We start from the raw sequence: 24,148 nt of genomic DNA, 5'->3' as shown, positions 1-24,148 counted from the left end.
ACTTTAATGGCATGAGCTTTAGGGTTAGTGGCAAAGTCTTACTCATCTTGGTACTCTAGCACACTAGGTGTTCAAAATATAATGACAACAATCCAGACCAGAATCAATTATTGAACATACATGGCTGTTCAGAAGGCAAATGAAAGTATTAATAGACAGTATGATTTTCACGACATGTTACATGTTAATCTAGCACAGCAGTTCTCAAAACATTTTGGTCTTCAGAACTTTTTTACACTTAAAAATTATTAAGGACATGAAAGAGCTTTTGTTTATGTGGGTTGTATCTATTGATATACCTTACCTGAAATTAAAACTGGAAAAAAAATTAATCTTCATTTAAAAAATCACGAAAATAATTACAAGTCAACATAAAAATACAGTTTTATGAAAAATAACTATAACTTTAAAAAAAAGGTTTTTTTTGGTCTTTTGTCTTTTTAGGACCACGACTGCGGCACATGGAGGTTCGCAGGCCAGGGGTCTAATCAGAGCTACAGCTGCCAGCCTACACTACAGCCACAGCAATGCAGAATCCAAGCCGTGTCTGTGACCTACACCACAGCTCACAGCAACACCAGATCCTTAACCCACCGAGTGAGGCCAGGGATTGAACCCTCAACCTCACGGTTCCCAGTCAGATTTGTTTCCACTGTGCCACGACTGGAACTCCAACTATAACTTTTTTTAAAAAAAATGAACAGCAGCCTGGCTTAATGGAAGAAACCTGGATTTTCATATCTATATCCAATCTGTTAGAACATATTGCTTATATGAAGCATATGAAGAAAAAAAACACCCTCACACAGGCATATAATTAGAAAAGGAAGGACCTTGTGGAACCTCCTGAATGGGTCCTAGGGACCTCTAGGGGTTCTTAGGCTACACTTTGAGAACCACGGGTATAGCACAAAACAGGTTATAATTTCCAATCTCTCTGGACTTTATTCACATGCCAACTAATTTATTCCAGTTTTGCAGAGATCAATCAATGCACTAGTATAAATAGTAGTAAAAGGTTTGCCCATTCTCAACAAAACTGAGAGTGGAATAAACTCTACAGTTATCATTTCAACCCAGGACATTTTATTTATGCTACTTAGGTAGGAAGAGTAAAAACATGTTTCCTGGAACTCAAAGGATTCTGAGCGAGCAGTTAAATTTGTTTGATTTCAGTTTTTCAGATGCAACCTCTCACTAGAACCCTTATAACCAAAACAGAGCTGTATATTAATATGCTGGCAAACACCACCAATATTCCAAAAGCAAATAACCCTGAAATTCTAAGATGCTACCATCTTGAGGTTCAAATCTGGAAAGAATCCTTTTTTGAGAGGTCCAAATATCACCTGGCGAATGAAGTCAGTTCTATTTTCAGTCACTTTTGTTTCTCTCTGTGACAAAGCATATTTAATATGGATATGAAATCAGGAGCTGTCACTTCTCCAATTTAGACTTCAGTTCTGACTATTTGCAGGCTTAACTCAAATTTCTATATTTGCATTTCACCATCAACACAAGCATGAATCTCATAACAACATTAATGAAGAAACGACTCAGCATTAGAAGAGCTTTTATTTTCTGACATAGTTTAGCTACCAAGAGTGTTTGCTTAAATCTTGTTTTGTGTCAGTAACTGAAAGACTGCAGTGCCTTCCTCAGAAAGGGAAGTGACTTGTGCATGTTCTTAAGAGGCTCCAGAGAAAAATAGAAAAACGGGCTTATTTAGGCCAAATTTTGAACATAGGTGCCCTTCGTCCCTGACCCTTTGCTGAGCCTCTCCTATAAGGAGCTGTATCACAGTTGGCAACATGCTCAAAGTGGCAATGATTGAAAGGAAACTTAGTTAAACCTCCTTGTTTTACAGAAGCGAACACTAGCAGATCTTACTAATAGGATCTTTCTTGGCAAATAATAGTTGAAAATGCCACAATTTGAATTAAGAAGAAAAATTGACATTTTGGAATTTTAAAAATTCCTCACCAACATGACATCCTCTTGTTTATTAAATCTAAACACATATTTGATAGATCAAAAAGTGAAATGGTTTATAAGGCAACAGAATATATTAACACAAAGTGCAGTGATAGGTAGTCATTTTTTGGCAAGGGTAGCTCTGACTTTGCAGAGAAGTTCACAAACACCATTAAAATACATTAGCATTAAGCTTAAAATAACAACTTCTAACACACCCAAATAGACAGATGCCCCTATTATGATTTTTTTCAGCCAAACACTTCTGTCATAATAAAGCTTAGATTTAGTTTAAAATCAGTACAGTGTCACTTATTACCTGCATCTATACAAAATAAAAACAGTATGACAACTGCAAAAGGCTAAAAGCTATGTAAAGTGTGGTTGTTCACTGTGACCTTTATTTTCATAGCGAAGTATAAAGCATTTCATTTAATAAGAACATAAAAAAATCTGCATTTGCAAAGAGGGGGCAGTGATGCTGCTGCTTCCGAACCTAGGAGGAATATCAATAATCATATAATCTCATAAGTGCCTGAGGAAATCTTTATAGGAAACTAACATTTCAGATTTGCAGACTTCTTTAGGGATCTTCGAAAATAGGTGTTTAAAGTTTGGTAGTCTTCTCTGTTGCAAAAGAGAATCCTGAAGGGGGATATTCGGGTGATAAAAGTATACCCACGAGCAAAAACTGATATTTCACTACAGGCAGGTGGCTATTTGCACAGTTAAAACAACAACGAAAGTTTCTCATTATTCTAAAAGCTCTGATAAAAGAGATGAATTGTCATCACAAGACAACCAAATTTCTTTTTCTTGTCTTTTCTAGGGTCACACCCATGGCCAGCCTACTCCAGAGCCACAGCAACGCTAGATCCAAGCCGCATCGGTGACCTACACCACAGCTCCCGGCAACAACGGATCCTTAACCCACTGAGCAAGGAGGGATCGAACCCACAACCTCATGGTTCCTAGTCAGATTCGTTAACCACTGAGCCACAATGGGAACTCCGACAACGAAATTTCAAAACCTGTTAGGGAAACTGAATGGCACAGGAAAAATAATGAAAGAATATTAAGCACCTGCTCAAAATGAGGTTCAGGCAATGAGAAGCCTCTCATTAATGTATCAAAACACATTAATAGGGTCTCAACAGTAAAAAACAAAAACAAAAAAACACAAAAACATTAGTAAACTTTTCTAGACATTTAAATCAGTAAGCATTTACTGTGTATGGTCTTGCTAGGTGCTTTGGGACAGAGCAAAGTAGAATAAAATGAAAATACTGCTAATTTGGGGGTTAACTTCCAATCACTACAGAGGGGATGACATTCTCAAGTCAGAGTAGTGACCAAGACAATATGCGATTAGGTTCAGGGAGGAAGCAAGCGTGGATGAAAGGGTTCTGAGGAGGGCTTCCAAGAGCATGAATAAACATGGTGATGTGAGTTGCCATGGTTTCTTCTGGGGACAATAAGGATCTGGTTTAGTTCAGAGCTGGGCATTCGTGCTAGGAAATACAGGCAGATTAAATACAAGGAGGTCCAGATTACATGGGGGAAGGAGGTCTTCTACAAAATTAAGAATCTGGATGATCAAATAGGTCGTGAGGGGTAAATGAGATGATTTCCATTTTTGTTTAACATTATACCAATGAGAGACAAGTTTCTTCATCTGACAAGTTTAACGGACTAGGACAAAATCAGAAGAACAGTCTAAAGATTATGATTGTAATCCTATGAAAGCACAATGGTGGCAGTAACAATTTCCCCTAGAGCTTTAATATTTTTCCACTGAGCTAACATTAGAAGACCATAAACAAAGACAAATTAGGAAATATAAACAACATCAGAGCAGTTAAGAATAAAATTTAGTTTGTGTACTTGGTAGAAAAATACTGTAAAAAGCACCTTCAATAGAAGAAATTTTTACAATAAAAGCATTATATTTAACTTTATTCCAATAAATTTAGAAATACAAATGAAACATGCTTTTATAATAATACAAAATGCCAAAATTCACTTTAAACGAGGCAGAAAATATAAACAGTTCAATATCAAATACCAGACCAATCAGTTTTGTACGTTCTTCACACTTTCAAAGAATATATACATAATGGCAGAACAAAAAGTTGTGTTGGGGCACAAGGCAAGATGAAAATCTTTCTGTGAAATTAATAGAAAGCTGATATCTACGCTAGACAGGAATATCATGCCACCACTATAAATACACACATACATACAGTTAATTCACTTATTTAAAAGGTACAAATTTTAAAATCAAATCATACTGAAAGAATAAAGTTTATTCAAGGAATGCAAAGACAGTTTAACATTGGAAGTCTATTAAATTAAGAGAGTACACATTAAAGGAGAAATCTATATGATCATTTCAATAGAAGCTGAAAACATTTTATAAAATTCAACATTCCTCTGATTAAAAATAACTTAGGGAGTTCCCACTGTGTCACTGCAGGTTAAGGATCCAGCATTGCCTCAGCTGTGGCGTAGGTCACAGCTATAGCTCTGATTCAATCCCTGGCCCAGGAACTTCCATATGCTGAGGGTGTGGCAAAAAAAAAAAAAAAGCAAACTATAAATAAAGTCTCTTAGTAAATAATATTGATAATAAACCTATAGAAAATACTATATTTATGTGTAAAATACTAATATATTTCACATGTATTAGAAATGAGAAGTTGGGAGTTCCCGTCGTGGCTCAGGGGTTAACGGATCCGACTAGGAACCATGAGGTTGCAGGTCTGATCCCTGGCCTTCCTCAGTGGGTTAAGGATCCGGTGTTGCCATGAGCTGTGGTGTAGGTTGAAGATGCGGCTCTGATCCCGCATTGCTGTGGCTCTGGCGTAGGCAGGCAGCTACAGCTCCAATTTGACCCCTAGCCTATGAACCTCCATATGCCGAAGGAGCAGCCCTAGAAATGGCAAAAAGACAAAAAAAAAAAAAAAGAAAAGAAATGAGAAGTAGGATCAGAGTTAGTAATGGAAAATATAAAGCTATATATTCAATGTAATCCCAATCTACAATCACGCTGTAATTTTTAATAGAATTCGATGAGATTTACCAAGAAAAGAAAATACTAAAAAAACAGCCAACAAAATTTAGAAAAAGGTAATCTAAGGGGGAACTAGCTCTATCAGATATCAATACACAGCACAAAGTTACCTTCCAGTCTCAGGAATATATAATTAGACCAATGGAACAAAATAAGAGTCTAAAAACAGATTTATGTTTATATAATAATAATAATGGAATTTTAAACCAGGTTTGAGATAACTGGTTACCCATCTGGAAAGATAATAAAAGTAAACCCCTATACCTCATTTCACATTCGAAATAAATTCCAGATGGAGTCAAAAGCTGAATATAAACTATAAAACTTATAGAAAAATATTTTTATAACCCTGTGAGGGAGAAAGCACTCTGAAATACAAATCTAGAAGTCAAAAGACCAAGTCTTTTGAATTTTATAGTTTGTAAATGTTCTAATGGAATGTAAGTAAGGCACCCAAATCAAAATTAAAAGTGACAAACCAGGAGAAAGTATCTGCAAGATATGTAACAAAGATTTATTATCCAGAATATGAAAGGAGCTCCTACAAATCAGTAAGAAAAAGATGCTAATAAAAAAACAAATAAGCAAAGAATACAAATAGGGAAATCACTGGAGACATAAATAGCTAATAAACATATGTAACTGTGCTCACTATCTCACTATCTTGAGATGTCAGGAAAATGCATGTTAGAAGGAGCTTTTATTTTGCCTGGTGCTCCCCCCACTCCAACAAAAAGAACATCTAACACTGGTAAAAGTATGGGGGGAAAAAAAGATCACTCAAATAAAGAGATACAGAAGAGTACAGTAGTAATGTCATTTTGGAAATTAATTTGGCAGTGTACATCAAAATTTTAAATATATTCTGACTTGTTAGTTCCTCTTCCACGTATTTATCATAAAAAAACCATGTATGTACCATTATTTATATATAAAAATGTTTAATTATGTGTTTACAGTAGTGAAATATCAGAAATAGCTTCAAAAGAAAAGAGAAAATAATAATAATACACAGCAGTTTAAAAAGAATTAGGCTGACCTCTATGTGCTGACCTAGAAAGATCTCTATATTGTTAAATAAAAAAGCAAGTTACACAACAGTAGGTACAGTGTGCTCTCATTTGTATATTTATGTAAACATGTACATAACTGTATAGATAAAGAATATATATAATACAAAATGAATAAATAGTGGTTATCTTAGCAAAGAGCTGGAATTTGGTGGGGTAGAGACATTAAATGAGTATTTTCACCTCTTATTCTATATAAACCTGTATGTCTTTGCTTTACTTGTATACTTAAAAGAGAATTAAAACTTAAGAAGAAAAAAAGCCAGCAAAGAATAATATAAAAAAATCATGGTTTTTGCTTTTAATTTTAACTCTATTTTGACCAAAAAAAGAAAAAAAAAAAAGATCGGAAGACACCTTAAGTGCCTGAACAAGTGCTTAAACATTGTGGAATAGAAATAATTTCCATAAGAAAACACTGCTAAACTGCTCAAGCTCTTTTCCATTTTGATAAGGATGCATTTAATGATCCTATTCATTGATTCCTGGTGAATCAATACAATATAGCATACAACTATACATTATCATACTGTACTGCAAAGTATCAATCTTTTTAGAACACAGCCCTAATAAAACAGCATGCTTTACAGAACCAGCTTCAAGATAAATAAATGCACTGGAAAAAAAAAAAACCCTTTAAATTAAAATCAAAAGAGACATTTAAAGTTTCGGCATTCTTCATTACGGAAAGAATCTTCCACTTTGAGACTATTATACATCAGAAAAGCTCCATCTGTTGTATAATTATCTCTGATAAACGGCCTGATGCTCCAAGCTTCATTAGAGAAAAAGGAAGAGAAAGACACATACAGAGAGAACTGTAAATAAATCTCCTCACCATATTTCACTTAAAACCAGCCCAGCAGGAAGTCATAAAATATTTTTTAATTGGTAATATTTTCTAAATGTTCTACTAGAATAAGTCAGCCTGTTTTGCCCAATATTTGGTCTTCAAGTAGGCACAGTCTGAAAAGGGAAAACTAGTTTCATTTAGAGATAGAGATTATTATGAATTTAATTGGTAAAAACAAAGTTCAGCCACTTGGTGGCAGTGATATTAATTTTTCAAGGGACAGATCTGTCAGACAGGGATGAAGCAGCAATGGGCAGCCAATGAAGCCCAATGCATGTTCAAAGACCCAAGGACATTTAAGCGAGGAAATGTGTTAAAACACACCACCATTTTACTTTTTAAATGCCTGAGGAAGTTAGGATATCCCCAGGAACCAGTTTCCAAGGAAACAATGGAAATCTCTTTGTTCAACCAAATTAATTTAACCAAATTGCTCTCAAATTTCTATTTTGGGAATCACTGTCATATTAAAGGAAAATCCAGCCAGCACTTGGCAATGAAGCTTTTTATTCACTGAAAGTCTTCACTAACATTCCAGTTAGTAATGTTCTCAGTTTTTCTGTATATTTTATTTTGGCTACAACAAAAGCATCTCTTAGGTAGATGTAGTGAAGAACAGGAAAAAAAATTGAGCATTACAGATAAAATATTGCCTAGAACTGAGTTGTAGCTCTGTCAGGTGATTCAAAGCAGGTCACCATGCAAACCCATTCATCATCTGCAAAATAAGGCGGCGCCTATCTGCCCCACCTGTGTTGCACATTGTCAGGATGAGCCCAGAAAAACAATGTTTGTCAAAGTGTTTTGTAAAATTGAGCTTGACAAACTTTCTCTGAAAAGGACCACTGGGTCTCTGTAGCAACTGCCCAATTCTGCTGTTATCATGCAGAAGCAGTCACAGGCAACACATAAATGAATGAGAATGGCTGTGTTCAATAGAAATTGACTTATGAACACTGGAATTTGAATTTCAAATAATTTTCACATGTTGTAAAATTACTGTTCTTCTGATTTTCTTCATTTAAAATCATTCTTAGCTCATGGGCCATACAAAAACAGGTGATGGACCAATTTGGCCCATGGGTTATGTTTTGCCAATTTCTCTTGTACTGTTTTATATAAGTTTTGGTTGCTGTTTAATTCTGTGTATGTGCCTCTACTGAGCACAGAAGAGTGTTCTGTATGAGGTGGGCCCTCTCTGACTGCTATATTAAAATGTCACAATATTTGCAAACAAGCTCACTTCTTGCATTACTCTTTCCTAGTAGTGGGCATTGGATCCTTTCCTCTCCTGCCTAGAAAGCAGCAGACCAGCCAACTCTCCACCAACACCTTAACTTCATTCCAATATGTAGTGGGACTGGCTAAAAATCCAAAAACAAAAACAAAAACAAAAAACAACAACAACAACAAAAAAAAAAACCACAAAAAACACAAAACCTAAGTAGGCCTGCACATCCTAAGGCTCCCAAACAAGTCATATGAAGGAATGCCCAGGCCCTTAAGATCACAATAAGAAATCTGATTTATAGAAGACATAGAGAAAAGAGAATTTTTAAAAAATTATTTTAATGTCCAATCTGATTAAGACTCTGAATAAAGGTGATCAGTCATCTGCCCATCTGAAAATCACAACAAAACAACAAACAAGGTCTGGTATTCTATCCACAACCTGACACTGTGCTTTCTTTCTTCAAAAGTTGGCTCAAGAAACAAAGTATAAATCACACCTCACCCCCTTATGAAAAACCTGGAAATTGGGAGAATAAACAGGTAGCAGCAAAAGCATTAAGAAATGTGTATTATTTTGTTCTTTTTAAGTGTTCGCACAACACTCTTTCCTCTGACTTTATTTGCATGCAACATCCTTTACACTATAAATCACTGCAGAGACGGCAGCTATAGATTGATACTGGAAAGCCAGACTGCTCTGTGATCTGCAAGATAGAGTCATCCTGTGCCCCCATTTCCACCTCTGTGAAACAGATATGGTAACAGTACCCACTTACAGGGTATTATGAAGTTTGTGAAGCAGGTTAATACAGCTAAGCATGTAGAACAGTGCTACTTAATAAGTACTCTGATGATAGCTATGACCATATTTATAGCATTTACATGTTATGACAAGTCCATTGGTCACTATTAGAATGTTGTTTACTCTTGAAAGCGGTTCTTACAGTTAAAGTTCCACAGATTCTTTTGCAGATACACATAAGATGGGATAAGAAGAGACACGTGTATGTTCAAAGAAATACCACTTGAAGCTTTTAAGTATCTGCTTTATTTGACCTTCAGTCAAGGTATTTTAAGAAATTCTTTCAGATAAAATTTTGTCCTATTTTCTGCTTTACATACTCTCGTTAATAGTTCTTACTCTAATTGCAGTTTTTCAAAATAGCATTAATGCACCCAGACTCTCTCCACCCTTCTGTTCTTATGCGAATTTAACAGCAAAAAGTAGAAAGCAGGTGTAAGCGACATTCATTCTCTTGATTATTAGGAAAAGAGTAAAACCTTCCACAAGCCCCAAAGAAGACACAGTACTGCTGGTTCCACCCAATAATGGATCCACAACTACTGTCTAGTTTACACATTATGTAACACTTGAATTTGGAATCCCAAACCCATTTCCCAGCAATTTCCACACCCTACTTCTCTATAACTCTCTAAGGGAAGCTAAGAAGGAGCAACAGATGAAATTCTGGTCTCTTAAAGATGCTGTAGGATTAATATAAGCAATCCCTTGCTGGCTCTTCCTCTACCTTTCTTCTCTTAGGTCATGGTGGAAGAAATCTGCAAGGTGTCAACGGACCAGCCTAACTAATCTCACATGGGTCTTCAATTGATACTTGGCAATCACTTTATCTCCTGTTGATTTACAATACACCTAACTTATTGGCTTTAATGCCCCACCCACAGACCAGGCACACATCTCACTCTAGCACAGTTTTCAATCTAGCTGAGGTAGCAAAACCCACCTAAGAAAGCCTTTGCAAATGACATGCTTATTGACCACCGTTCTTCCTAGTGCCTCCCTTTCACCTTAAAATTCTTATGCACCTACCTATTTTGAAGAACAAGCCAAAATCTCAAGGAGAGACACATGTATTGAAAACGATAGAGACCCAATTTTATTCAATTCTGTATCCAGCATTTAACCTAGTGCTATTGAGCTAAGACTGCTAAGTGAATATACAAACCACTGAAATAGTTTATTAAATAGTTTATTTCAGTAATAAATCATATGAGCACCAAATCCAAATATCTCGTCAGTTTGGTTTTCTGCAGCACTTTCAGAGTGTTGAGGCAATACGCTATAGTGGTTGAAAGCACAGGCTCTGGAGCCAAACTGGTGGGCTGGAACATGAGCTACACTGAAGCAGGTGGGCTGAACCCTGGGCAGAAGTTACGGAACCATTCCATGCTTCAACTTCCTCATCTATAAAAATGGGGCTAATAAAAGCACCCACCTTCTGGGGTATTGTGAAAATTAAACGTTAGTACATGTAATGAGCTTAGAAGAGTGCTTAGAATATAGCCAAACACTTCATATATGAGTGAACATTTTCATTATTAATAAAGTCCATAATGTAAGTTGAAATTTGTTCCTTGACTTTTGTGATCTTGCCCACTAACATTCTTGCCTCTTTTCTGTCCTCTTCAGTTGCCTCCTCTGTTTTGGTTTTTCTCAAGGTTCCAAGCTCACTGCTTTTCTTTGTTCCTACCCTTGACAATCTCATTTAACCCCTAAGGGCTTTGCCCATCATCTGCACAAGGATGAAGACAACCCTGACTTCTCTCTCCTGAGCTCCAACTCAAAGTGCCCAGGTTGAACACTTATGTCATCACTACAGATAGCTCAGATTAGATCACATTTTAGAATGGTTTACAATAATGAGTTCCATAAGAATCAGGAAGTGAGATTAGCTTCTAAGAGTTTCACCTCAAGAGTTAAACACATAATGGTTGAAGGTAGTGATGTCACCAGAAAGAATGGATCTGAAACTAGTAGAAGGACACATGCTTAATCAGACTGAAAGTATTTATTTACATACCAAAAGAAAAAACTCGGCAGTCTACAGCAGCCTGGAATGGCAAGTTATGGAAACACAGAAGTGTTGTGTTCCAGGGGCTCCAGAGCTAGGACAGATCAAAGCCCAGGCCAGGAGGAGAAAAGGGTTATGAAGATGGAATTTTGTCATGAAGCAAGACCTCCCCGCTTTATGTACTTAAAGTGCACCTGACAATCAGCCTAACTCAATAATTTGAGTCTCCACATACCTTAATAACAGAGAAAGAAAGTGCTAACCTTGCCAACATGAATTTTTTCTATTCTCTGTGGCAGTTATATTTCACACTGGGAATTAAATGATTAAAAGCATGGATTCTGAAGCCAGATGCCTGAATTTGAGTCCTGGTTCTGATATCTATTAGTTTGCTACCAGAGGCAAATTACCTGATCTCCTTGTGCCTGATAATGACAGTATTTACACCTCAATGAGTTGTCATGAGGAATAAAAGAGAAACATAAAGACAATGTCTTGCACATAAAGTAACTCAATAAAAGGCAGCTGTTATCTCAGTCTCTGTCCTATTTGGGCTGCTCAAGCTGTTTTCCTGTGGCCTGATCCTGTATGTGCAGATCCTTCAGATGCAATTCCATAAGATGAGATCCTAACCAGCTCCAGCCTTTCCCTTAGACTAGGAGTTTGTAACCACAGAGAGCTTTAGAAAAATTTTATTCAAAATTGAGTATAAATGGATGGTAGGTTATTTTTCTAACAGGGCCATAGCTTTCATCAATTCCTAAATAAGTGCATAAGCCCAGATAGTTTTTTTTAAAACAAAGCAAAACCTATTGCCTCAACATTATCATTACTACTCTCGTTTTCCTCCTCTTCATTTCTACACCTTCCCCTAGATCTCTATACAATAGGTTACAGTATTTTAAAAATTCTCTCACTTCGATGTTATTCCAGCATAATTTTTTTGCAACACTGTTGTCAACACCACTTTTTCCAGTAAACCAACACCCTTCCTTCAGCAGTCAATGTCTTTAATACATAAGAAGGACCATTAAAATGGGTGCACATAACCATGTATCAGGGTTTCTAAACCTTGGTGTAATGGACATATCAGGCTGGGTAATTCCCTGTTGTAGAGGGCTGTCTGATACAGTGCAGGATGTTCACAGCATTGAAGGGAGCAAGAGAGGCAAAATCACACCTGGTTGAAAACCAATGATATTTAATTTCATCTCCTAAATAGTAAATTCTTTGAGAATATGGACTATGGCCTTTTTTTACTTTACAGGGACTGTTTTACTTTTATATTCTCATTTTATCTAGTACAGTGGTTTAGGTTTAGATAAATATCTGTTCTCTACTAATCTTTTCCAAAGTTAGTAGATAGAACATTCTAGCCTATCACATTCTAAGGGTTTCTAGATATTCATTAAATTTGAAACACCAAATTTCAACCTGTTAAGTAAAGCTTCTAAAAGGTTAAAACTGCTATGTCGTAACAACACTATAATTTTCAACCAACTCTGTCAGTTATAGTTGTATCCTAAAGGAAATGGTTATAGCATTATAAAGATTAAGTGAACAGTGGACTTCCATATCATATATATGATCATAATATCCTACCTACCACTGAGGACTCACAGAAAAGTAACAGAGACCATTTCCTCCTCCCTTCAAATACTCAATGTTCTATGAAGTGTTTACAGTGTTATCTTGGTTAACTGCCTAGAAACATTCAAGGCTCAGTTAGTGGCAGAAGTAAGGCTTCAATCCAAGGTGCTTAAATCAGGGTAAGTTCCCCAGACCAGTGGTTCTCAATTCTTGCCACACATTAGAATTTTCTGAAGAATTAAAAAGAACAGATCATTGATCTGATCCCTCCAGATCAATTAAATTAGACTCAGGGAACGATAGTGAAGATTAAAAAATTTTTTTTTAAATCCCCAGTGGATTCTAATTTACAGCCAGAGCTGGGAACAACTGCCCTAGACTGGTTCAAAACCTCATGTGCCTTGACAGTTAACATAAAAGGCTATCTTTTAAGAAACTCAAGCTCGGTGGAAGACTAAAACATTCTCTATCTTGCTTACTTGGGGCTAGATGTCCACACTTAATGCTGAATTAAAAGAGCTGCTATCCTTTTTCTGGAATGAGCCATTACCTCATGAGGAACTCATGATTCTCAGGCTGCTTTCTCTACCAGTTCACAGGATCTGGGTACTTACACTCCTCTTTACTTGGTGAAGTTACATTCAGTTCTGTCGGAAGCGGTTGCTGGCTGGAACTAAGAGTTGGTGTGGTTATCGAGGTATTGTTGTTGTCACTGGTGGTCTCTTCAGAAAACAAATCTGATTGGCTGTTACTTGTACTTGGAGTGGAATCATCGTCTGGTTGTTTCTTTTGAAAATCTGAAGAGAAGAAGTGAGAAAACCAGCTTAAGAGTTCATAATCACCTTGGGTATTAGAAAACAATGAAAGTTAATATAAAAATTACAACAAGTGGAAGTAAAATATTGGTCAAAAACATATGCTTGGCGGAGGGTAACTGAGTTAAAGATTTCAGATGAATGGGAGACATGCTGATTTTAATGTAAGACTTTTTGTTGTTGTTGTTGTTGTTGTTGTTGCTATTTCTTGGGCCGCTCCCGCGGCATATGGAGGTTCCCAGGCTAGGGGTTGAATCGGAGCTGTAGCCACCGGCCTACGCCAGAGCCACAGCAACGCGGGATCCGAGCCGCGTCTGCAACCTACACCACAGCTCACGGCAACGCCGGATCGTTAACCCACTGAGCAAGGGCAGGGATCGAACCCGCAACCTCATGGTTCCTAGTCGGATTCGTTAACCACTGCGCCACGACGGGAACTCCTAATGTAAGACTTTGCAAAGCCAAATGCACGTTAAAATTTGGGGGGGGGGGGTAATCAGAGGTAAAAGGAATAAAGAAAAGTTGTGCAAACCAATACAGGTAAGAAGGAAAAAAAAACAGAAGAGAAAAAAGGGAAAATAGAAAAACACAGTAAGATGGCAGAAATAAGAATAAATACATCAATAGTAGTAATAAGTAAAGAGACTAAACTTAGCAGGTAAAAAGAAAATTAATGCTCAACATCACTAATTATTAGAGTAATGCAAATCAAAACTACAATGAGGTACCACCTCGCACTGGTCAGAATGGCCATTATTAATAACTCTACAAATTCTGGAGAAAAGAGAACTCTCCCCACACTGTTGTTGGGAATGTAAATTGGTACAGTATTGGCACACTATGAAGGTTCCTCAGAAAACTAAATATAGAGCTACCATATGATCCTGCAGTCCCACTCCTGGGCATAAATCCAGACAAAACTACAATTCAAAAAGATACATGCACCATATGTTCACAACAGCACTGTTCACAATAGCCAAGACATGAAAATAACCTAAATGTCCATCAACAGATGAATGGATTAAGAGGTTGTTGTACATATATATACAGTGGAATACTACTCAGCCATAAAAAGAATGAATTAATGTCATTTGCAGCAATATGGATGCAACTAGAGATTCTCATACTAAGTAAGGAAGAAAGAAAAAGACAAATACCATATAATATCACTTTATATGTGGAATCTAAAATATAGCACAAATGAACCTATCTACAAAAGAGAAACAGATTCACAGACATGGAGAACAGACCTGTGGTTGCCAAAGAGGAGTGGGGAGAGAGTGGTATGGACTGGGAGTTTCAGGTTAGTAGACACAAACTATTACACTTAGACTGGATGGGCAATGGGGTCCTACTGTATAAAACAGGGAATTGTGTCCAGTCTCTTCAGAGAGTACATGATGGGGGATGACTTGAGAAAAATACTGTGTGTGTGTGTGTGTGTGTGTGTGTGTGTGTATGTGTGTGTGTGTGTATGACTGGGTTACTTTGTACAGCAGAAACTGACAGAACACTGTACATCGACTATAATAAAAAAAAATTATTTAAAGAAGGAACAGAAAACTAAAAAAGAAAATTGAGACCGAATAAACAAAGTCTTATTTTTTATGCAGTTTCCAAGAGACATATTAAAAACATACACATGAGAGGAAAATTTTAAAGTATATAAACAAAATACCAGCAATACAAATGATTAAAAAAGCCAGTAATAGCTACAGAACTGCTGAGAGACACAGACTTTAGAGTAAAAAGCATTATTAGAGATATAAAGGATCATTATATAATAGTAAAAAAAAAAAAATTACCAGAAACATAAAACAATTCTAAATCTGTATACACCCAATAACAAAGCCTCAAAATATGTCAAGCAAAAAAAATGTATCTATGGGAAAATGACAATTAGATAATGAATTATTTTCAAACACACGTGCAATATTTACAAAAATGGCCTGAAACCTGGATAAACTATGACCACACATTAGGCTATAACGCAAAAGTCTCAACAGATACCAAAGAATTAGTAAGATACAGATTATTAACTGACCATAGAGCAATTAAATTAAAAATTGGTAACAGGAGTTCCCTTCGTGGCACAGTGGTTAACGAATCTGACTGGGAACCATGAGGTTGCGGGTTCGGTCCCTGCCCTTGCTCAGTGGATTAACAATCCGGTATTGCCATGAGCTGTGGTGTAGGTTGCAGACGCGGCTTGGATCCAGCGTTGCTGTGGCTCTGGCACAGGCCAGGAGCTGCAGAACCGATTCGACCCCTAGCCTGAAAACCTCCATATGCCGCAGGAGCGGCCCAATAAATAGCAAAAAGACAAAAAAAAAAAAAAAAAAAACATGGTAACAAAAATTCTATATATTTGGAAAATTTTGAAATACACTTTAAACTCATGGGTCAAATTAGAAATCAGAAAATAGGTATATTTAAAAGATAATGTAATTACTATTTATCAATATCAAGTAAAGCTAAAGATGCACATTAATTACCTATATCCCAGTCATTTCATTACTAGGTATATGCCTGAGAGAAACTCAACACACAAGTGTAAGGATGTTAATTATACATTGTTTGTAATAGTAAAAAGTCAAAAGCAACCTAAAGATTCACAAATTATAATACATTCAAATAATGGACAAATGTACATAGTGAAAACAACTACTGCCCTACACATCAACACGAATAAATCTCAAAATCATACTGTAGAACTTAAAGATCACTAAAATAGTAAGAGTGTCCTACATAAACCTTAAAAACAGGCAAAATTCAACTAATGTATTATTTAGGAATACATACGTCTAAACAATACAGGAGTGTGGTTACCACTAAGATTAAGGGAGGGCAATATGAAGTGAGAGCTACGCACAAATATTCAAAATTATAGGAAATGTCCGTTAACAGACAAGAGATTAAAATTATCATTCATTCATATAATGGAATGCTTTGTGGCAGTTAATGAATGAATGAAGCTATAAGAGAATAATCTCAAAAACCATGTTGAAAGAAAAAAAATCAAGCTACAGAAAATATATACAGTCTAACAATATTTATATAAAAATTTAAATATGCAACAACACATTTTTATGGCTACATAGTTATAATATAAAAATGTATGTGGAAATAATACAACAAATTCAGGATAGTAGTTATCTAGGCATGGGAGGAAGGAACAGGATCTTCAATTCTATCTCTAATTTTTTAAATTTCTTAAAGCTTGTGGTAGGTATATGACTGTTTATTATGTATAGTCTCTGTATGTTAATTTTAAATTTGATAATTTTTGGCCACACCCATAGCATGCATAAATTCTGGGCCAAGGATGGAACTTATGCCACAGCAGCAACCCAAGCGGCTGCAATGACAATGCCAGATAGATAACCATTGGTTGTCACAAGAGAACTCCTATGCTTCATTTTTTAAAATCTAAAGCTAGTCTACAAATCCCATATTGCCTTATCCTTTGAACCAGAGAGAAGCTATTGCTGCTATTTCTGAATCACTATTCTGACCTATTCTGAACATAAGAATAGTACTTGGAGTTCCCATTGTGGCTAAGCAGAAACAAATCCGACCAGCAACCATGAGATTGTAGGTTCAATCACTGGCACTGCCGTGAGCCCTGAGCTGTGGTATAGGTCACAGACACAGCTCGGATCCCACGTTGCTGAGGATGTGGTGTAGGCCAGCAGCTATAGTTCGGATTTGACCCCCAGCCTGGGAATCTCCGTATGCCGAGGGTGCGGCCCTAAAAAGCAAAAAAAAAAAAAAAAGAATAGCTAGCACTTACGTTGCATTCACCGTGTGCCAGGCACTGAACTAAAGGTTTCATGTATTTAACCCACTTACTTAAATCCTCTGAACAACCCTAACATGGGAGATATAATTACCACCACTTTATTGGTGAAGAAACTGAGGCTCAGAAAATTTATTTATTTTGTCTTTTTCTCCTTTTAGGGCCACAACCATGGTATGCGGAGGTTCCCAGGCTAGGGGTCTAACTGGAGATGTAGCTGCCAGCCTACTCCAGAGCCGCAGCAACACCACATCCGAGATGCATCTGCGACCTACACCACAGCTCAAGGTAACACTGGATCCTTAACCCACTGAGCAAGGCCAGGGATCAAACCCGCAACCTCATGGTTCCTAGTCAGATTCGTTTCTGCTGCGCCACAACGGGAACTCCAGAAAATTTAGGTAATTAGTTCCAGGTTAACAGCTAGTAAGTATAATGAGCAGGATTAAGATTTAAATACAGGTCCATCCAACATGAAAATCTATCATCTTCAATCGCAACTACAGGATATAGAATGGTGAGCACTAGACACTGGCCCTAGGAAAAGACCTCAATGCCAAGCTCCCACCCATTTACAACATCAATTGTGAATGCAATGGATTTAGCCAATCACTAACCTGCTCTTCCCACCAGTGATCTAAAGCCTCTACAGCTTCTGTGTATTTATTTCTCCTAGTCACTTTCTTATTCTCCAGTGTTTTGACATTTATAATGACTTATTATCTCAATGTTATTTGTATAGCACCTTCAGAGAAAAAGGTACTATGTAAGTGGAATAAAAAGACTGCAACGATGATGCTTCTTTTTTATATCATGTCATCTCATTAGCTCTCCTATGTCAATAATCACTGTGTCTCTCCTATAATCACCTCTCTACCATTTAACTGGAAATGTTCTTTGGCCCTAAAAGAACTGAAAGTGAGTCATCATTGTACCATTTAACACAAGCGCCAATGCCTCCAGACAGACACATACACACAGACTCATTTACTCAGGCACAATAACCCTTTGAGGTTATATGATGTTTGTGTCTAAAGACAATCACTGGGTCCCAACTATACAATCTCCAGCACATATTTGCCATGTTTCTTGATGTCTTCCTTTATAAATCTGCGGTTGACACATTCACTGGATATATTTTTCTCCAGGTCAATCCTCTTATTATAAAGGGTACCTCAAAAGACTGGGAGCACTGGAAAAGCATACCACCCTGCTCTCCTGACAAGCTCACTCACCTGGGCAGACTTACTAGTAATCTAGTCATTACTCCAAACTCCCCTTTATACACACACACACACAAGCACACACACATCAATAGTTTGTCTCTCAGGTGTACTATATACATTTGGCAAAATGCTTATTTTAAACTCCCATCTCACTTCCAGATTATGACCATTAACTACGTCTATTTGAATAATTTCTTCAAGGCAGAGAATACACACAAGTGATTTGGAAAGGATTTCATTAAACTTTCTTTAAAATTATTTTTTTAAACACTCTTTAGAAGCCTACTTTTTGCTCTTAGAAATATAACATGAATATTTTTTTCTTTGCCACTTACAGATCTGTGTGATCACTGACGGGTACATAAATTTACAATATAGAAATTAAACTAATTCATTTTTGTTATAAATTTCCAGTATAACTTCCACCACTATAAGGAAAATTTCATTAAATTTCCTTAGGTTATATTGCTAGACATAGATCAACTAAGAAAAAGAGGATGCACATTTTCAAAACATTTGGCATAACTGTCCAGTTCTCCTGGCACAACACCTTGTGATTTCTCAGAGCCCAGGACTTACTATGGTGTGGAAGAATCATCTGTTCACTTGTCAGTCTCCCACATTATACAGTCCTGGGACAAAAACAGTGCTCCATAAATGTTAACTGAATGAGTAAGTGGCCAAATGTTTTTCTGTAGAACGACCATCACTGGATTAATTTTTTTTTAATTTTTTGGGATGGTTTTATTTTTATTTTATAATGATTTTTATCTTTTCCATTATAGCTGATTTACAGTGTTCTGTCAATTTTCTATTGTACAGCAAGGTAACTCAGTCACACATACATGTATACGTTCTTTTTCCCCCACATTATCATGCTCCATCGTAAGTGACTAGATATAGTCCCCAGCGCTATACAGCAGGATCTCATTGCTTATCCATTCCAAAGGCAATGGTTTGCATCTATTTACCCCAAATTCCCAATCCATCCCACTCACTCCTCCTCCTCCACAGCAACCACAAGTCTGTTCTCCATGTCCATGACTTTCTTTCCTGTGGAAAGGTTCGTTTGCACCTTATATTAGATTTCGGATATAAATGATATCATACGGTATTTGTCTTTCTCCTTCTGACTTACTTCACTTAGTAGGAGAATCTCTAGTTCCATCCATGTTGCTGCATATGGCATCATTTTGTTCTTTTTGATGGCTGAGTAGTATTCCATTGTATATATATATACCACATCTTCTTAATCTATTCATCTGTCAATGGACATTTAGGTTGTTTCCATGTTTTGGCTATTGTGCATAGTGCTGCAATGAACATATGGGTGCATGTCTCTTTTTCAAGGCAAGTTTTATCTGGATATATGCCCAAGCATGGGGTTGCTGGGTCATATGATAGTTCCATATTTAGTTTTCTGAGGTACGTCCATACTGTTTTCCATAGTGGTTGTACCAATTTACATTCCCACCAACAGTGCTGGAGGGTTCCCTTTTCTCCAGATCCTCTCCAGCATTTGTTATCTGTGAGCTTATTAATGATGGCCATTCTGACTGGTGTGAGGTGGTACCTCATAGTAGTTTTGATTTAAATTTCTCTAATAATCATATGACTGGATTACATTTTAAATTATTTTATTGGGAATTCCCACGAAGTAATCATGGCACAGTAGGTTGTGGACCTGACTAGTATCCATGGGGATTAAGGCTCAATCCCTGGCCTCACTCAGTGGGTCAGTGATCCAGCTTTGTCATGAGCTGTGGTGTAGGTTGCATACACGGCTTGGATCCTGCCTTGCTGTGGCTGTGACCAGCAGCTATAGTTCCAATTCGACCCCTAGCCTGGGAACTTCCATATGCTGCACTTGCAGCCCTAAGAAGGCAATTAATTAATTAATTACTTTATCAATTGTTATTTTAAACCTTTCACAAACTATTTTAGGGGCCTCTGGGGGCACTCCTAGTATCATCTGGTTTATTAGCGTTTCTAAAAGTGCTCAATACCTATGAATTTCTATTTTCATAATCAATGAGGAGAGAAGAGAAATTCAACTTCCATTTAACTTATTCATTAAATCTATTCGGCCAGTAATAAGGCTTCTATATCATTATTACAGACACTAAAGCTGGGTATAAAGAAAATTAAACAGGAGGAGAAAGAGGAACATACATTGCCATGTATGTGCAAGGCACTCTGCCAGAGACCTCACATTCATTTTTTTCATTTAATCCTCAAAATAAAGTGGGTGGTGGATGTCATCTTCACACTTCAGCAGAGAACAGGGGGGTGGGGGAGGTGCGCTGGCAAGTTTGGGTGACCTGCCCTCTCCTAACAAATGCTGGAGCCCAGCTGTGAGACTGAAGTTTGTGGGATTCCAGTATCCTACATCCCACTATAGCACACATCCCTGAGCAACCACAGCCCAGCTTGCAGGGGTGACTTTTCCGGGTCCCACATTTCCATTCCCAGGCTCCAAACGCCATCTGACTCTGTATCACAGATTACAACTCCATGTTCCCACTGGAAGCTTTAATTTGGTATTTCACACCATAAAATGCTTTATGTTTCAAGCAGCCAATTAAAGTGGAAATGTTAAAAATAAAAATTCAATTCTGATATCCCAAAAGTTTGGTTCATGCAAGTCATTGTTTAAAGGCCTCCTTGAATAGAACATGGTCCTTTTTCCTCTCTTCATCATCCTTTCACCCAATTTATCTCCACAATAGGCTATAGATTCCATTCATAAGCACATTTCTAGTTTTTAAAAACTGCACATTTCTACCCCAACCACAAACCTTAGATATCCTATTTTAAAAAGCTAGGGAGTTTCCTGTTGGCTCAGCAAATTAAGGATTCAGCAAGTTCAATCCCTGGCCTGGGAACTTTCACATGCTGTGAGCATAGCCAAAAAAAGAAATAAAAAAGAAAAAGCCATAAAGTCTTTAGCAGTAGCCAACCAATTCATAAGCCAGAGTTTTAACCTTCTGATTAAAACCTTAACAGAATTCTAGTAGTTGAATATTAACCAGGTTAATAGCCTTAGCAAAAACCAACTGGTTTAGTCAAGAATTACCAAGAACCAAAGGACGAACTGATTAATATTAAAACCTTAAAATGCACTGTCCTTGGATCCTAGCTTATGGAGAAAACTGTGACCTACTCATTGTGGCTGTGTTCATTTAAATTTTCTTTCATGAGTAATCTCTACTAGCTTCTTGAAAACACAAACAAAAAAACCCTTTACCCTGCCAGATTCCTCCTCTTTAAAATTCAGATTGTCTTCTTTGATCTCTGAATAAACAGACTGATCAGAACCATTTTGATACTGCTTGATTACCTTCATACAAGTTTTGAAAATATACATATATATGTATGTATGTATGTATGTATTTTTGTTTTTTGTGTTTTTAGGGCCGCACCTGTGGCATATGGAGGTTTTCCCAGGCTAAGGGTTTAATCGGAGCTGTAACTGCCGGCCATCGCCAGAGCCACAGCAACACCAGATCCAAGCCACATCTGCAACCTACACCACAGCTCACGGAAATGCCAGATCCTGAACCCACCGAGCGAGGCCAGAGATCGAACCCGCAACCTCATGATTCCTAGTCAGATCCTTTTCCTCTGCGCCACGATGGGAGCTCCCATAAGTATTTATATACACATATGTACACATTGGTATGTAAACATACATACATGAACACCATATATGTATTTCCTATTGATGATAAATGACTCCTGCCTTGTGTTCCCTAAGCCCTCAAGTCTCAGAAATTAAAACAGACCTTTGTCTTCTGTCCTTTTCCCCATCTCAGGGGATGGCACCAACATTATCCTAGAGGCTGGAGTCAGGTACCTGGGAATCCTCTCAGAGTCCATGTTCTCCCTCCCTTATTTTACATCTTAAGAAATACCCCGTCTGGTCATTTCCCACTCCTGAATGTCTCTGGCATCCACCCACTGCTCAGTTACCATCCTTATCCAAGTTGCCATCATCATCCTCCAACAGCAACCTAATTGATTTCTTTGTATCCTATCCTCCCTTGTGCAATCAGAGTGATGCTGTAAAAAACAAATTCTGACAAAGCTGTTTTCCTCCCTAAACCTTTGAATGGCCTTCCATTGCCTTAATAATCAGATTCAAAATCCTAAACATGGCTTATAATTTAGAAATCTCTTCAAGAACTGGCTTTTGGAGATCTCCTCAGTCTCCTCTCAAGCCACTGCTCCTGCTCCCCTGCTTCAGCCATTCTGGGGTGCTTTTAGGTTTTCTGAACACTCCATCCTTTTTCTCAACTTGGAGTATCTTGATAATCCTAGGTATGTGGGAGACTCTATCTTGCTATTCACCTTGGTAACTCCTATTCATTTTGAACCTTAACATAAGCACTCTTTCCTCAGGGAGGCCCTTAACATTATCCATAAAAGGTACTTAGTAAATATTTCTTGGATGAATGAATGAATGTCTTATTCACTGTTTACACCAGACTCTAGCAAAATGCCTGCCACATAATACACAATATAGATTTCTTGGATTTAACTTATTTAATAGTGGTGAACACACCGAGTTGAAAAATAGTGTTCACTCAAATATTAACAGACCTCAAATTGCTATCAAATTTCTTTCTAGGAAACAAGAAAGCTTCTACATACAGTTGAATATTAAGCACCCCATCAACAAACAAATATTTGAATTCTATAAACTATCCCTGCATATATAAATTTTTTCTTCCTTACTATTCACCACAGGGAACTGGTTCTGAAACAACTCAAAAGGTCTCTCAAGTCCTGTCTGCTTAGGTTCAGACTACCAAGCTGCAAGTTTTTAATTCAGAATACTAGAAATAATACTAGATTGGCTCCCAAAAGCATGTCTTCTTGTAAAAGAAGTCAACAGAGAATATATGAAGTTGACAAAGCTTACAAGCAAAACTCTTACCAGTAATTAAGCTATTTTATAATGTGGTTTATCACTGAAATTATACAGTCTGTAGATTCTTCACACCTATGGCGCCTACTGCAAAGAAGTGTGAAGTAGCAAAAAAAAAAGTTATTTGGAAGAAGGCTTATTTCTTATACAGCATTTATTGTGCAGACTATAGAGTTTTCCCAGCAATAGTGTGTTCATATTCATTTACAGGGCATAAATTAACATGTTAACATTACAGCAAATATCTAACAATCTATTAGTACTACAATAACAGTGCATAAGAGCCACATTTATCTCATTTTTGTCTAACGGCAAAATGTGTCAACTTTTTAAAAAATTAAAAATACAGGGAGAAGTTTTCTGATTACTGTGACATTAATCTACTTTCAACAAAATGAGTATTTGCTAATGTGTGTGCATATACATATATCTCACACATGTAGCTCAACCATCCAAATAAACAACAGAGCTAGGCACACTGTGGAAATGTCAGGCAAAGCTGACTAAATAAAATAGGCAAATTAGAACCAAAAAACAGAACAGAAACAAAAACAAAAAAACACCTCGGACCTATCTGTTTACAGCTGATCCATTTAAAGACCTCCCCTCAAACCATTAGTCCTCACTGTCATTCATGAATCACTCCAATGACACGGATGTGGCACAAACTTAACTGCTGAAGAGGCTGGAGCCTAGAAGAATTTTTTTCATTTCAGACCTAAAGTTTCAAACACCCCATAAAGACTTCAATGACAACAGAAAATTAGAAAAG

The 24,148-nt window shown here is 37.1% G+C and overlaps 1 protein-coding gene across 6 annotated transcripts in view; it reads right to left on the bottom strand.

The window, feature by feature from the left end:
* Positions 1-24,148, bottom strand: part of ZFAND3 (zinc finger AN1-type containing 3) — a 339,302-nt gene that overhangs the window by 70,727 nt on the left and 244,427 nt on the right. For all 6 annotated transcript variants that reach the window (XR_014810086.1, XM_084968025.1, XM_021099854.2 and 3 more), the window contains one exon: positions 13,221-13,403. Coding sequence is in view for 5 of the 6 variants with exons in the window: in XM_084968025.1 (XP_084824151.1) it covers positions 13,221-13,403 (183 nt within the window). In the remaining variant the exon portion in view is untranslated. The remainder of the gene's footprint in view (positions 1-13,220; positions 13,404-24,148) is intronic.

The sequence above is a fragment of the Sus scrofa genome, chromosome 7 (assembly GCF_054392235.1).
Source record: "Sus scrofa isolate SSC_HxYL_T2T_F1_AM1 chromosome 7, Sscrofa_HxYL_maternal_Yorkshire_Landrace_v2.0, whole genome shotgun sequence".
Classification (NCBI taxonomy): Eukaryota; Metazoa; Chordata; class Mammalia; order Artiodactyla; family Suidae; genus Sus; species Sus scrofa.
The sequence above is the reverse complement of the archived record's forward strand: the minus strand, read 5'-3'. Positions and strand labels throughout refer to the sequence as shown.